This window comes from Triturus cristatus, chromosome 7, assembly GCF_964204655.1.
Source record: "Triturus cristatus chromosome 7, aTriCri1.1, whole genome shotgun sequence".
Taxonomy (NCBI): Eukaryota; Metazoa; Chordata; class Amphibia; order Caudata; family Salamandridae; genus Triturus; species Triturus cristatus.
Window position 1 is genome coordinate 276,906,846 of NC_140590.1, and position 16,542 is coordinate 276,923,387.

The 16,542-nt window shown below is 45.7% G+C and overlaps 1 protein-coding gene across 2 annotated transcripts in view; it reads right to left on the bottom strand.

Moving 5' to 3' along the window:
• The window catches only part of LOC146809407 (transient receptor potential cation channel subfamily M member 4-like), a 388,425-nt gene that overhangs the window by 119,906 nt on the left and 251,977 nt on the right, over positions 1–16,542 (bottom strand). For both annotated transcript variants that reach the window (XM_085616252.1, XM_085616251.1), the window contains exons 8-9: positions 5,419–5,601; positions 3,405–3,504 (exon numbers count right to left, since the gene is read on the bottom strand). In XM_085616252.1, the coding sequence (XP_085472378.1) occupies positions 3,405–3,504; positions 5,419–5,601 (283 nt within the window). The remainder of the gene's footprint in view (positions 1–3,404; positions 3,505–5,418; positions 5,602–16,542) is intronic.

Sequence of the window (16,542 nt, forward strand, 5' to 3'; positions counted from 1 at the left end):
CATAGAAAAGTATTATAAAGTACCGTACTTTACAGAATCTCAGACTTTCACTGGTAACCAATTTAAGCATCAAGATTGTTATTATAGGTATGGTTAGCAGGCAGACACAAATTAGCAATCACTTTAATTATCAAAAATGTTTGTGGCCTATTCCACACTCGAGTGAGATCTGTAACTGCTGTGACTTTTCAGAAATCCATCAGGAAACAAAAATTCAATGATGAATGCAATAAATAAAATCTGAACAAATATGACGTAGGTCAACTTTATCCCATTAACACAACAATGCCCCAAGCCATGTTTGGCACCTTCAGCAAGTCCTGGCATTTTATCATTAATCACTTTCCAGTCTGCAGAGTTATATTTAGAAAGGCAAAAGAGGACTCCAAGTCCAGAAAGCATGGGGCTGTTAGCAAAATGCCTGAAGTGGCCAAAGGCATCACACGACATGCAGCCCTAGCAGCTATGCACAAGTCACACGGATGTTGGCACAAGTCCACCATGGGAATTAGAGGAAGTTCAGCTACAGTGCTATTGTTTTTATTGTATGCCCTGGGCATTCACCTTCTACTCCAAAAATACACTTAGAAAGTTACACCTGACAAAGACACTATTGAAAGTATTGAGGTGCACATTGAGGCCAACCAAAACAAAGAACGGCAAGGTTGTGAATAGGTACTGACCTTGATCCTACATTATAATAGGCCAACAATGCTTTCTGATAGGTCACGGACATCAAAATCATTAAAGAATGCTATTAGGTTGATGAACCATGAAAATCAATGTTTTTCATCCAAGCAACTACATATTACTTTTTCAGAAAAACACTTTTTCCCTCTCCGCAAATGCTAAGCCGCCAGTTTCTCTCAAGAACAAAGACTTGTATGGAGATATTTTATCTTAATGAAGGCATTTAAACTTTCTTCTCGAGTTAAAACTATTTGATTTAAACGTAACAGGTCCTCAAACTACTGTATATGCTGGATTCTCTCACCTGCCAGTTCTACTGTCTTCACACCGAGCCTGGGCTTGCTGAACTCAAGCCGGCCTGACTCAGACATATGTCCCAATCACATCTGGCATTGGGGTACGAGACAATAAAACAGCGACAGCCCATCGCTTGAACTGATGATGCACATAGAGTTATGCTGCTGCCCTGTCTGGTGTGAACTAGGCATAACCAGCAGTGCAAAGAACGAAACTGAAAGGATGCGAAGATGCGCCCGTCAACCATAGCGTCACTACCCAGCTCTGCTGCTATGGCACGCTACTGCTTAACTGAAAGTGTGGCACCAGACAAGCTCAGAAGCTAATAGTTGTAGCAAAAGGCACCATAGGAACGCAGCCACATTCGTTTGGAATGCTGCTGGGGCCACACTGACCTCATAAAGAACAAAAACAATTGCAAGAGAATTTAAAGTTTGGGTTCCGAAGTAGCATTCTACCCACCAAAAAGCGCGTCAACACCTCATCAGGGGTAGCAAGCGCTATATAAATGCAAACCCTTTCCTCTTCTATCCCTCTACTATCCTTTTCCATCCAAATAACAGACTAACATGTCACCTGCTCAAATTACATTCATAGTTCACTATACTAATTCACCACTAATACTTTTTGGGTTCCGGAGTAGTGCTACTCACCGCAAAAGTGCTTTGACGCATCGTCAGGAGTAGTAGACGCTATATAAATGCAATTACAATTAATGCAAAATTAGCTAAACTCACATTTCACTATATGGCTCTGATTTCGGGGGGGCAGACTGAAATATGGACTTGCCTGGCCCCTGTCGGCCACTGTGACTGTAGCTGGCAGTTGAATGGAGCAACCCTGCTAAACTGGTCGGGTGGGACAAATAACTTGGCAGAAGGGGTGCACTTTACGCCTACACTCCCACGGGAGTGGCACTGAAGAAATAACTTTGTGCTGCAATCAATCTCTGGATGACAGCAGAGGGTGTGGGCAATATCTTTATATTAGTGCACATGCAATCACAAACAATTTACAGGAATGTTAATAAGTGACTTCTCAGGGAGGGTAAATGTCAACATGCCACCACTGTTACCCACACAGCATTGTAATATAGCTCTCCCATAAATGCACAGGAGGCTGCTGCAACAAACGACGGACTACAGTGTCATTTGTCACAGTGACTATGATGTCTCAGGAAGGAGATTGTGATAGCAGACTTATGCAGGAAAGACGGCATAACCCTGTGGTACTGTTAATCAAAGAAGATGACGGTGCTGTCAGAGCAGTCTGCAATGCCAGACCCAGAACATACAAGGTAAAGGAATGCTCTCCTCACTCAAAGACAGACACCTGTTTTACTGAAAGAAGTAGATTGGAACAGCGTCCCAGGTAGAATACTGCAACACTGTGCGATAGAGAACTTCAGGTGATTGGCTGTAAACCGACCAATCATATCCCAGCAATCACAAACAAGGACACACTTCCACCATTTCCTCCTCCTCATCACCAAGACTTCGGATTGGTGGTGATGTGGGCCCGAATGTTTGGTCCGGTTATGAGAGACCTTCAGAGAGATGTGTACCCCTATAGACATATCTAGTCACGATCAAGTAGCCATGTTGGAAGGTGAACTCATTATTGGTCTAATGTGTAAATTGTGTTCCAGTGTCCTTGTATGGAAATGGTGTCTGAATCACTGAGAAAACTGAAGGTATTATCAACTTTTGCCAAATATAGGCTATCAGACAGAATAATGCTATTCACAGCTTGGCTTAAGTATATGCCAGTAATAGAAAACCCAGAGTGAAAACAGTGGGGCTGAGCTACAAAACCAGAGATTGAAAACCAAGGGTGTAATAGATATTGATATGCTTTTAAATGCTATTTTCTCAGGAAATACTGAACAGATTTACACCAGACCTGCAAAAGGCACTTCCTTGACCTTATGGCTACCTCTCTGCCAAATTTCACCTAATTCTGTTCAGCCGTTCGGGCTGTAGCTGCGACTAAAGGTCCAATGGAAAAATGCATGGGGAAAACCTGTTTTGGGGACCCCCCTCTTCTTCCCGGCCCCCGCTTGACGAATCACCCCGAGACTTTCAGGGTAGGAACTGAACGGAGCGCCCCATTAGTTTTGAAAATTTCGCGAGGATTCGTCAACCGGCGCCAAAGTTATTCAAAATAGAATTTTGAGATTTCCTATGGAAACTAGGTTGTAACTATAACTATCTACTGGCGACCGCCAGTAGATAATATACACACACACATATATATATACACACACACATACACACATATATATGGCCTGGGTATAAGACAGGTGATGCTAAATCCAACAAGTGAACAGCTTGGGCTAGCGTGGGCTAGCTTTACACTGCTGATAGTGCTTATGGAGGTGTACCTACCAATAGCAAGACGTCCAACAACAACCTCACCTTTCACAAGAGCTTTCAAGATGACAGTCTCAAATTCCTCTGTCCCATCCTGGTCTGAATACACGGTCACCAGGTCCCGGTTTGCCACAATCTTTTCCACCTTGACATACAAAGACAGGATTATAAACATAACAATATACTCCAGACCATGGAACTGAGCCTACACAAACTGAAAATTGAAAGGACGTATTTAGTTTTAAAGGGACCGGTGTACCAAGATTTAATCCGCAAAATGTTGCAAATTGAGTACTGACTTTTTGTGAAGTAATCCAGATTTTGTGAAATGACTTATGTACTAACAAGCTGGTTTGCAAAATAACCATTCGGAGAGGGTCTCAATTCAACTTACCTACTTAAAATGTATGAGGTAGGTCACAATTGCAACTTATTCCGATTGAATGCCATCACAATGATGGCGGCCTACTAGGTTCACCAAGTCTGTGATCAAATTTAAATAAAATACTTATATTTTAAAAGCAGCCTGTATTCCATTACGGAATAGGGTCTGAATTTAAGACAAAAAGTGCTTTTAGACCACTGCCCCTCCCAAACACACATTTTTGAATCAGTCACAAAGAGTAAGGGGTCACACAGGGTCCCCATCTCATTTACGAATGGTTTACCATGTCCTTTGAGGAGTTGCTGACCTAAAAATGATCTGTGATCGAAACTGCGTTTGCAAACCATTGGTACATGGCATTGCGAAAAGGAACTTGAATGAGCCTCCTTACGCACCCCTCCAAATTGTGATTTCTATAGCATTTCTAGACCCACTTTGCGAAAATGGGTTTAACACATTTGCGATGGCCCCGGTGGCCAAGAGCTCCCCATTGTAAAGCGTAAAAAAGTTCATTAAACTTGTAAAAAAAAAATTGTAAAAATATTTTGAAGTTAAATATTATTGCAAATAAATGTTATATATTTATTTTAAAAGTAGAACAAAATAAAAAAGCCACAGCATTAACAACAATTTAAATTTAAAATGTAATTATTTTGAATATTTTGTTTTCTGAAGCTTAAATTAAAAAATAATTTAACAGGATTTCCTATGGTTTATTTATTTGTTTTTAAGTCCCCACCTCCAAAATATTCTAAGAGAGGGTGCTGTAGTACCTGTGAGTGGCCATGCGTGGTGTTGGACTTAGTCTAGCTCTAACCAGGATCACATTTACAACCGTTCTTACTACTTTTTGGCTGAAGTATTCTCTTTGAAATCTTCCTTACTCCTTCGCTCTAGTAGCAAGTATCTCCCATTTCCCAGCCGTTCCTCCTTTCCCTCCAACATTTACTACTAAAAGCTATACTTACATATGCAGAGACTGCAGTAGGGGTGGAGATCTCTGCACAGAAAAAGATAGGAGGGCGGAGGTGGAACCTCCACACTAATGTTTTGTGAATATAATTTTGTAGTAAGTTTAGTAGTACTATTCTAGTACTACTAAGCTATTCTAGTACTACTAATCATACTACAAAATGCAGTTTATGAGTAGGCCCTGGAAGGGGTGGAAAAGGAGGTGTGCAGCAAGGGCAGTCTGTGGTGTCTTTACACTTCCTTGTCAAAATAAAATTGTATTTAATGATACCAAACTAATTTCTGGAATAATAAAAATATAGGTGGGAAAATTCTAATGAGGAAAGAGAACTTGAGCTTAGAAAGGAGGAAGACATTAGTAGTTGGATTTGGATATCTGCCAAACTGCAGATCATGATTTGCCTCCACCACCACCACCACAGCCAGCTTAATTTCCTACCAGCTCTCCCAGGATAGTCCCATCTATTTTCCCAACCTTGGAATAACAGCACACTCACCACAAAAGCAATGTTTCTTTTAGAAGTCCCTGCAGATCTTTTAACACAATTAGGCTGTAGCCAACAGACAAAGATTGAGTTTAGCTTACCCCATTTGACTCCTCCTGCCTCAAATTCCTAAAGAAACATACAAACACTTTCCCTATAAACCCAGTCTCTATCTTCTCTGCTTTTCTCTTGCTCCGTGCAACATGCTCATACATACCAAGTCTACCATTTTGCTCATATTTCCACCAGGGAAATACAGCCCGAGCTTCTCTTCCACCAGATCCCGTATGGAGTCCATGCTGATGGAGTCCTCAAGGATTTCTGCCAGACAGTCGGCCACCCCTCCTGACCCAGCCACGAGGAGGCATGGGATGGTGCTCTTGGTCACATTGTATACCCGCTGCAAAGGAAGAGGGTACATAGCATCAGGTTCTGGACACCTTGCCGGGTTCGATGGGTAAAGGCAAGCATTTCAAGAATGTATTAATTATTTCAGTGGCTTCACCCACAAAAGAACACGATACACTGGTTTGGTCAGCTGTTGATATCATAAAAATAAATGAATGGTGGGAGTGTATGGTTGAGTTTGGTTAGTATAGATTCGAAAAACTGTCTTATTTAGCAATGGTTTGTGTTGGTTAATCTGAAAGTAAAAGAGTTTGCCGTTACTCAAGATCCTTCTTGGTGTTTATTATATATACTTTGAAAAAGGCTTTTGCCGAAACGAGTCAGTGCGGTAAATTAATTTGATTATACCTCGCATCCTGGAGTGCCCGCTCTCTTTTTATAGTTTGGTATAATAAAGGACTCTGTGTTTTTTCTTTCAGCTATCCCTGCAGTTATCCACAAAATGATTCAGTGAGTGGCTGAGGTTGGCGCTAATTCCATGTGGTACACACTTTAAGGGTGACAAGGGACTAGGGAACAGATAATGGACATATCTGAAAACTCAGAAGAACCTGAAAGATAAATGCAGGTCTATTGTAAGATGCTGTAGACCAAAACACCAAGAGATCATTGTACAAGCAGCCCAGCCAAATACAGAAAAAAGTACTGGAGCCCATTTAAAATATTACAAATAGGAGACAAATTGGTGTTGAACTAACTGCAGAAAATACAAAACTCTGCCAAGGGTCCGTTTATTACTATGACAATTGTCCCTGAAGCTCTTTAATATCTACTTGTGCTCCTTATTTAACCCGTTCAGGGACCAGAGAGTGCAGTATATGCTTATGCTGACAGCACCCAAGCCTTCTCCTACTACTTTGAGCTAAAAAAAAAAAAAGAAATTCGAAATGCTTCCCTTCTATTCCTCCAATATCCTTTTCAATCCAAATAACAGACTAACATGCCCACCACTCCAATTCATTTCATATTTCACTATACTAAATTACCCTTAATTCTTTATAGGTTCTAAAGTAGCGTGCTACTCCCCGAAAAAGCACTGCAACATCTCAGCAGCGGTAGCTAATGCTGTACAAATGCAAACCATTTTCCCTTCCCTATCCCTCCACTATCCTTCTCAATACAAAAAACTGACCAACATTTCCACCACTCAAATAACTTTCCTATTACCACTATACTAATTCACCACTAATCCTTTCTGGGTTCCGAAGTAGCGTACTACTTGCTGAAAAAGTGCTTCAACACCTCATCAAGGGTAGCAAACACTATATAAATGCAAACCTTTTGCCCTCTTCTATCATTCTCAATCTAAATAACTGACTAACATATCCACCATTCAAATTACTTTCATATTTTCACTATACTAATTCACCACTAATCCTTTATGGGTTCCAGAGTAGCGTGCTACTCACCAAAAAAGCACTTTGACGCCTCGTCTGGGGTAGTAAGCACTATATGAATGCAATTAGAATACAATACAATATTAAGCCGTCTGAGGACACTCCACTGAACACCACACTCAAATTACTATTGATGAACATCCAGTTCCGGATGGTGTCCGACTCAATACAACTTAATAGGGCTAAAATGAAGATTATCATCTTTGGACAAACTGGGAGAGCATCATGAACCAGCCCAGCTCCAATGAAGAACTTTGATTTGACCCTGCATCCTGTACAGAAAGTAAAACATCTAGGTGTACTTTTCTAGAAGATACTCCCACAAATCATATCAGTGGTTAGGTGATGCTTTTTACACCCATAACATCAAACCCATCCTGCCACTCCATTTAGTAAAAATTGGGCAAATTGAGACTGGATTACTGCAATGTACTGCTTGCAGAAATTCCAGTGTCATCGATAAACAACTACAGATAGCACAGAATGAAGCTGTGAGATCAATCTTCGACCTGAGCAAACAAAGTCAAGTTTCTGCTACCCACACACCTCTACGACAGCGGCCTTCAAATGCTTGAACCTCCCATCACTACTCTAAGTAGATTCAACAGTTAAAGCCTACACTCCAAATAGGGACTAGCATAGCTAAAAACACCCCTGTTCGAGGCATATGAGCTGCAGATTACACACATTTGCATAGATCGCCATCTGGTGTTGGGCCCGGATGTTTGCAGTTTGTTTTTCCTCTTGGAAAGTCTTTGGAAGTCACGAGGTCGGTGACTCCTCCCTTGGTGCGTATTGCGCATGGGCTTCGGCTCCATCCTCAGATTGTTTTTTTCCGCCATCGGGCTCGGATGTAATACTTTGTGCTCCGGTTCCGAACATTCCAGTTCGACGATCGAAGCGGAATCCTCGCTCTCCGCGGTATTGTTCAGATCCTGATCTCCTCAATCACCTTCTTCTTCGACACACCTTCGATTTCAGTCATCGACGGCGGCCTTCGGGCCTATCCAGGCTCCGGTCCCGGCTGATGGAAATAACTCCATTTAAGAAGTGCCCTCGATGTGGGTCCAAATTCCCCCACACCGATCTTCATGAGGTGTGCAACCTCTGCCTCTCCCCTGAACAAGAGGCTCGAGACTGTCCCGCCTGCAAGTCTTTTAGATCCAAAAAGACTATTCGAGATCCAAGGACCGGACGAAAAATGGCGCACTCCTCGACTTCCGTTCCAGTCGACATCTTCGGGGACGACGTCGAAGCTCCGGGACAGCAGCACACCGAAGAGGACCTAGTCAGTGCTTACAAAGCAGACGACTCGGATGTGGAGGACATCACCCCGGCGCAGAGGGTCGTGAGTAAAATACCCCCTCCCACACCCGCGCCGACACCCAAAAAGGCTTCTGTCACGCCTTCGCCTCCGGGCCTAGGCAAGACCAAAGATGCTGCTTCGAACACCCCACCTTCGGGCCCAGTGAAGAAGCCTAATAAGCCTTCCGAGCCAGCCTGCCAGCGGTGCCGAAAAACACCCATCGGCACCGAAGAAAAGATCGGCCTCTACCTCGACACCGAGCTCCGCACCAAAGCCCTTGGTGTCGAAACCCAGCCTCTTGGTACCAACCAAACATCATAAGGCCCTTGGCACCGACACTCCCGCGCCGAAGCCTGTCTCGGCGCCGACCAAAGGATTGGAGGTTCCAATAAAGCACGGCACAGACAAGCCTAAAAAGCCATCGGCCCCGAAAACTTCGCACCGACCGAACAACCAGTGTCGCAAGAACGATTTACACCGCATCCTTTGCAAAAGACACTTACCAAGGATCCAAAAACTGGACATTTGGCACGGTCTTCTAAAAAGAGACATTTGGACACACCAGCTCCACCTCCAAAGAGGAAGGACTGTGCTACCTCCCCTTTCAGAGTGCCTTCCCCACCTCCTCCACCTCCTCCACCTTCTCCACCTCCGCCCCCTCCACCTTCTCCACCCCTGCCTCATCGCTCTCCGACCCAGTCTCCAGACCATGATGATCAGGGGGACCCATACTACGACCCAGCAGATGTGCCACAAGACCCTACCCCTACAGGATCCCCAGACCCATGGGATGATTATAATATTCCAGACATTCCAGATGTCCCACAAGATGACCTTTATCCATCCAGGCCATCTCCACCAGAAGGTTTTCACCACCTACTTCAGAGGGCGGCACATTATCACGGGGTAGAGCTACACACTGACCCAGTAGAGGAAGATTTCCTCCTAGACACCTTGGATACTGCACATAGGTCTACTGCTATACTACCTATGCTCAAAGGGGTAATAAAACATGCGCCCAGTCAGGGCTAGGGTCCTAAACCCACGCATAGAGAAAAAGTATAAAGCTGCCCCCACAGATTCTGCATACATCAAAGGGCCAGCGCCACTGGATTCCCTAGTGGTATCCACTGCAAGGAAGAGATCAAATTCCCAGGCGTCAGGCGAAGCACCACCGCCTGACAAAGAGTCAAAGTTCCTGGACGCGTCAGGAAAACGCACTGCGTCACAGGCAGCCAATATATGGCGTATAGCCAACACTCAAGTGCTATTGGCCAGATACGACAGAGCGCATTATGATGAACTAGAAACCATCATGCACCATCTCCCAGAAAAATACAAAAATAGGGCCAATGAATGAATTCAAGAGGGTAAGACCATAACTAATACCTCTATAAGCTGTGCCTTAGACTCAGCAGACACAGCCTCCAGGGCCATTAACACTAGTGTCCTCCTCCGTCGCCACGCTTGGCTGAGAGTTTCAGGCTTTAAACCGGAGGTACAAGCCTCCATATTAAACCATCTATTTGACCAAGAACATTTATTTGGTCCAAAGGTAGATGACGCCCTCGAGAAGATGAAGAAAGACACAGATACGGCAAAATCTATGGGAGCCCTACAGTCACACCCTCCTAAGCGCTCCTTTTGCCGCTCTTCCTTTCGGCGTTACAACAAACAAATGATGGACGGAATGCTGACAATGCAGACATTCTCCCCCAGTCAAGAGATCTGGGTTAAATCCATCGTTCTTTTGCCCACTACGCCACCCCAGTTCAGACATGGCCATATGCAAATCAGTCTTGACCCTGTGCCTCATGGGAACAGTCCAGCCCGAACTGCCAAGCCATGTCTTCCCTGGACCGGAATCAAGCATCGTAGGACCGGTTTCTGGCTATCAGCCGTCATCAGCCAGGATAGCTTGACTCCAGTGGCGTAGTGAGCACGGGTCCCACGTCTGGGAATACTCATCCCACTTAGGGCAAAAAGCGTTACAACAAACAAATGATGGACGGAATGCTGACAATGCAGACATTCTCCCCCAGTCAAGAGATCTGGGTTAAATCCATCGTTCTTTTGCCCACTACGCCACCCCAGTTCAGACATGGCCATATGCAAATCAGTCTTGACCCTGTGCCTCATGGGAACAGTCCAGCCCGAACTGCCAAGCCATGTCTTCCCTGGACCGGAATCAAGCATCGTAGGACCGGTTTCTGGCTATCAGCCGTCATCAGCCAGGATAGCTTGACTCCAGTGGCGTAGTGAGCACGGGTCCCACGTCTGGGAATACTCATCCCACTTAGGGCAAAAAGCGTTACAACAAACAAATGATGGACGGAATGCTGACAATGCAGACATTCTCCCCCAGTCAAGAGATCTGGGTTAAATCCATCGTTCTTTTGCCCACTACGCCACCCCAGTTCAGACATGGCCATATGCAAATCAGTCTTGACCCTGTGCCTCATGGGAACAGTCCAGCCCGAACTGCCAAGCCATGTCTTCCCTGGACCGGAATCAAGCATCGTAGGACCGGTTTCTGGCTATCAGCCGTCATCAGCCAGGATAGCTTGACTCCAGTGGCGTAGTGAGCACGGGTCCCACGTCTGGGAATACTCATCCCACTTAGGGCAAAAAGCGTTACAACAAACAAATGATGGACGGAATGCTGACAATGCAGACATTCTCCCCCAGTCAAGAGATCTGGGTTAAATCCATCGTTCTTTTGCCCACTACGCCACCCCAGTTCAGACATGGCCATATGCAAATCAGTCTTGACCCTGTGCCTCATGGGAACAGTCCAGCCCGAACTGCCAAGCCATGTCTTCCCTGGACCGGAATCAAGCATCGTAGGACCGGTTTCTGGCTATCAGCCGTCATCAGCCAGGATAGCTTGACTCCAGTGGGACCCGTGCTCACTACGCCACTGGAGTTCCCATGAGGCACAGGGTCAAGACTGATTTGCATATGGCCATGTCTAAACTGGGGTGGTGTAGTGGGCAAAAGAACGATGGATTTAACCCAGATCTCTTGACTGGGGGAGAATGTCTGCATTGTCAGCATTCCGTCCATCATTTGTTTGTTGTAACGCTTTTCGCCCTAATAGGGATGGGTATTCCCAGACGTGGGACCCGTGCTCACTACGCCACTGGAGTCAAGCTATCCTGGCTGATGACGGCTGATAGCCAGAAACCGGTCCTAGGATGCTTGATTCCGGTCCAGGGAAGACATGGCTTGGCAGTTCGGGCTGGACTGTTCCCATGAGGCACAGGGTCAAGACTGATTTGCATATGGCCATGTCTAAACTGGGGTGGTGTAGTGGGCAAAAGAACGATGGATTTAACCCAGATCTCTTGACTGGGGGAGAATGTCTGCATTGTCAGCATTCCGTCCATCATTTGTTTGTTGTAACGCTTTTCGCCCTAATAGGGATGGGTATTCCCAGACGTGGGACCCGTGCTCACTACGCCACTGGAGTCAAGCTATCCTGGCTGATGACGGCTGATAGCCAGAAACCGGTCCTAGGATGCTTGATTCCGGTCCAGGGAAGACATGGCTTGGCAGTTCGGGCTGGACTGTTCCCATGAGGCACAGGGTCAAGACTGATTTGCATATGGCCATGTCTAAACTGGGGTGGTGTAGTGGGCAAAAGAACGATGGATTTAACCCAGATCTCTTGACTGGGGGAGAATGTCTGCATTGTCAGCATTCCGTCCATCATTTGTTTGTTGTAACGCTTTTCGCCCTAATAGGGATGGGTATTCCCAGACGTGGGACCCGTGCTCACTACGCCACTGGAGTCAAGCTATCCTGGCTGATGACGGCTGATAGCCAGAAACCGGTCCTAGGATGCTTGATTCCGGTCCAGGGAAGACATGGCTTGGCAGTTCGGGCTGGACTGTTCCCATGAGGCACAGGGTCAAGACTGATTTGCATATGGCCATGTCTAAACTGGGGTGGTGTAGTGGGCAAAAGAACGATGGATTTAACCCAGATCTCTTGACTGGGGGAGAATGTCTGCATTGTCAGCATTCCGTCCATCTTTTGTTTGTTGTAACGCTCTTCCTTTCGGGGCACGGGCAGAGGCTACTCCTCAGATAGCGCGTCCACATCCTACAAAGCCCCTCCTCAGTCCACCTTCACAAGGGGTTATCAAAGATGCGGCTATAGAGGCAATAACAATAAAGGCAGAGGCAAAACAAATACCGCCCGCTCTGCCACACCGCCTACCCAATGACCTTCCCCTGCTCCCTCCAGACCATCCCACTCCGGTCGGGGGCAGACTACAAAATTTCCTTCACGTCTGGGAGTCCATCACATCAGACAAACGGGTGACCCAAATTATTCGTTCAGGGTACTGCCTAGAACTCACATCTACCCCCCAACATTCCACCCAGGCAACGCCCAATGTCACAAGAACATTCCACGTTACTAAAACATGAGGTAATCTCCCTCCTACAAAAACACGCAATAGAACAGGTCCCCCCCGATCAGCAAAATGTAGGGGTCTACTCCCTATATTTTCTGATACCAAAAAGAGACTAGACTCTACGACCTATCTTAGATCTCCGGCCTCTAAACACATACATACATTCGGACCATTTTCACATGGTAACACTTCAGCAGGTACTTCCGCTCCTCTCCCAGAACGACTTTATCACCACACTGGACTTGAAAGACGCATACTTTCACATTCCGGTACACCATGCCCACAGAAAGTACCTCAGATTTGTAGTGGACGGGCAACACTACCAGTTCAAGGTGCTCCCATTCGGGGTCACAACAGCACCAAGGGTATTTACCAAGTGCCTAGCGGTAGTGGCGGCACATCTCAGAAGACAGCACATTCACGTCTTCCCATATTTGGACGACTGGCTGATAAAAGCCGCGTCCTACAACCAATGTGTACACCACACCGCCACTACAATCCAACTACTTCACCAACTAGGCTTCACGGTGAACCACCAAAAGTCCCAGCTAACACCATCCCACATAAAGCAATACCTCGGTGCCACCATAGACACCTCAAAAGCCATAGCCTACCCCAATCCGGCCAGGATTGCAAGCATTCAGGCTTTGCGTCAAAAATTCATACTTCAACACTCCCTTCCAGCAAGAGTGTTTATGCAACTGATAGAGATGATGGCCTCTTGCATTTTCATAGTGCCTCATGCAAGACTCCAGATGCGTCCACTCCAAGAGTGCTTAGCGCGCCAATGGAACCAGGCCCAGGGGCAACTGACAGATCTGGTGTTGGTAGACGGTCGCACCCATCGCTCTCTGCAGTGGTGGAACACCACAAATCTTTCCAGAGGTCGACCGTTCCTGGACCCGGTTCCACAAATAATCCTAACAACGGACGCATCGCTCTCCGGCTGGGGAGCTCATCTACTACATCTCACAGTGCAGGGCACATAGACGCCACAACAAAAGTTACTCCACATCAACCATCTGGAGTTACTGGCAATCTTTCTAGCCCTAAACTCCTTTCAGACACAGATTTTAGGCAAGGCAGTCCTTATTCGCACAGACAACATGACGGCCATGTACTACATTCAAAAACAAGGCGGCACACACTCTCCACAGCTCTCTCAACTAGCACAGAGCATATGGAGATGGGCAATTCCCAAAAAAATCTTTCTCCTAGCCCAACATGTCCGAGGAGTCCAAAACACCAGACAGACGCAGCAGATCCACGAGTGGGAACTTCACCCACAGGTTCTTCACCCATTCTTTCAGATGTGGGGGCATCCACAGATGGACCTCTTCGCCACCCACGAAAACAAAAAATGCCCAAGCTTCGCCGCCAGATACCCACACCCATTGTCCAAAGGCAATGCGATATGGATGAACTGGTCAGGCAAATTTGCGTACGCCTTCCACCTCTCCCACTAATTCCATTAGTGGTGCGAAAGCTACAACAGCACTCCCTCACACTGATTCTAGTAGCTCCAACATGGGCCAGACAACCGTGGTACACCACGCTGCTGGAACTTTCGGTAGTGCCACACCAAAAGTTACACCTCTCACCATGCCTCCTAACCCAGAACCATGGAGAGATCTGACACCCGGACCCAGCTCAGCTCAACCTTGCGATCTGGCTCCTGAGATCCTAGAATTCGGATACCTTAACCTTCCCCCTGACTGTATGAACGTCAGAGAAGCTAGACGCCCTACCACTAGAGCCTGCTACGCTGCAAAGTGGAAAAGATTTGTTGTTTATTGCCATAACAACACAATCAACCCTCTAGACGTATCTATACAGCACATCATATGCTACTTGCTCCATCTACAAAGGTGTAACCTAGCAAATACATCCATTTGGCTACACCTCGCAGCAATTGCCGCTTACCTACAAAACAGACAGCACCTATCACTTTTCAGAGTACCTGCCATTAAAGCCTTCATGGAAGGCCTAAAACGAATAATTCCCCCCAGAGTGCCACCCTCACCTGTGTGGAACTTAAATACAGTTCTCACAAGGCTAATGGGACCGCCTTTCGAACCTTTGCATAAATGCGAACTGCAATTCCTCACATGGAAAACAGCTTTCCTTGTAGCCATCACCTCCCTTAGAAGGGTCAGTGAGATACAAGCACTTACTATACAAGAACCTTTTCTCCAAATGCACTCGAACAAGGTTGTCCTCCGTACCAACCCAAAATTCCTACCCAAAGTCATCTCACCCTTTCATCTAAACCAATTGGTAGAATTACCGTTTTTTTTCCTCGCAACCTCAAACTGTTGCAGAAAGGGCTCTACACACACTGGATGTTAAAAGGGCCTTGCTTTACTATATCCAGAGAACACAACCTTTCAGAAAGACAAAGCAACTGTTTGTCTCTTTCTCTCCACCTCATAAAGGCAACCCCATCTCTAAATCAGGGATAGCTAGGTGGATTGTAAAATGCATACAGATTTGCTACCACAAAGCAAAACGCACGCTATCTGTGCCCCCTAAAGCCCACTCTACAAGAAAGATAGGGGCTTCTATGGCTTTTCTAGGGAACATCCCATTAGATGATATCTGCAAGGCAGCTACATGGTCAACACCGCACACTTTCACTAAACATTACTGTGTAGATGTGCAAACCAAGCAACAAGCTAGTGTGGGCCAGGCTGTACTAAAAACACTATGTCAAACCACTGCAACAGATACCGGTGGTCGCCGCTAAGGTTGGGAACTGCTATATAGTCTATGCAAAAGTGTGTAATCTGCAGCTCATATGCCTCGAACGGAATATGCTACTTACCAGTATGCATCTGTTCTTGGCATGTAGAGCTACAGATCTACACACGCCCACCTGCCTCCCCGGCTACCTGTATCTGTTCCAGTCTATCTTATTTAGATACAACACACATGGGTTTCTTCACTGTTATTACTACGCTCCATCTTTCCCTGTTGGCGAAAAACAATCGGAGGATGGAGCTGAAGCCCATGCGCAATACGAACCAAGGGAGGAGTCACCGACCTCGTGACTTCCAAAGACTTTCCAAGAGGAAAAACAAACTGCAAACATCCGGGTCCAACACCAGATGGCGATCTATGCAAAAGTGTGTAGATCTGCAGCTCTACATGCCAAGAACAGATGCATACGGGTAAGTAGCATATTCCTTTTGCAGTTCAAATTTCTATTTATCCACATGGCTCTGTCTGGGTTGAGGCTCCCGAGTCTTCGGAATGCATTGCCGATTGAATTAAGACAGGCAACCTCTTTTTCCAGCAACCAAAAGCAGACGTCCCGCTTGTTTTATCAGGCTATTTAAAACTAGAGCAAAGAGACCAAGCTATGTGTGCATTATAAATGTGGTCATTCAATGATCTCGTCAGTTACCTCACTATGAGCAACAATAGGTATGCATATGAACTACAACAGAAAAAGTATATGTTTGAATTTGAAGTACAGTTCTTCGATATGAATCAATTGGATAATAGAGATTTCACCCTGTAGGGAAAACATCAGATCAGACTCGCAAGACTAGATCCAACCACTGGCAAGGGTTCACTTGGTCACAGTCCGTGGAAAACAATGCAGAAGGTAGGCTAGAAGTTGGAGTTTGCTTCACTAATCCAGATCTCAGCCAGAAAATATGCTTAGGAGTGGCTTGTAAAGGTTACATTGCACAATTCAGCTCCACATCACTAACCTTACTATGAGAACACAGAAAATAAACAAATCAGTTCACACTTGGCCGTGCAAATTGTGAAGAGAAAAACAAGTTAATTGTCTCTCAT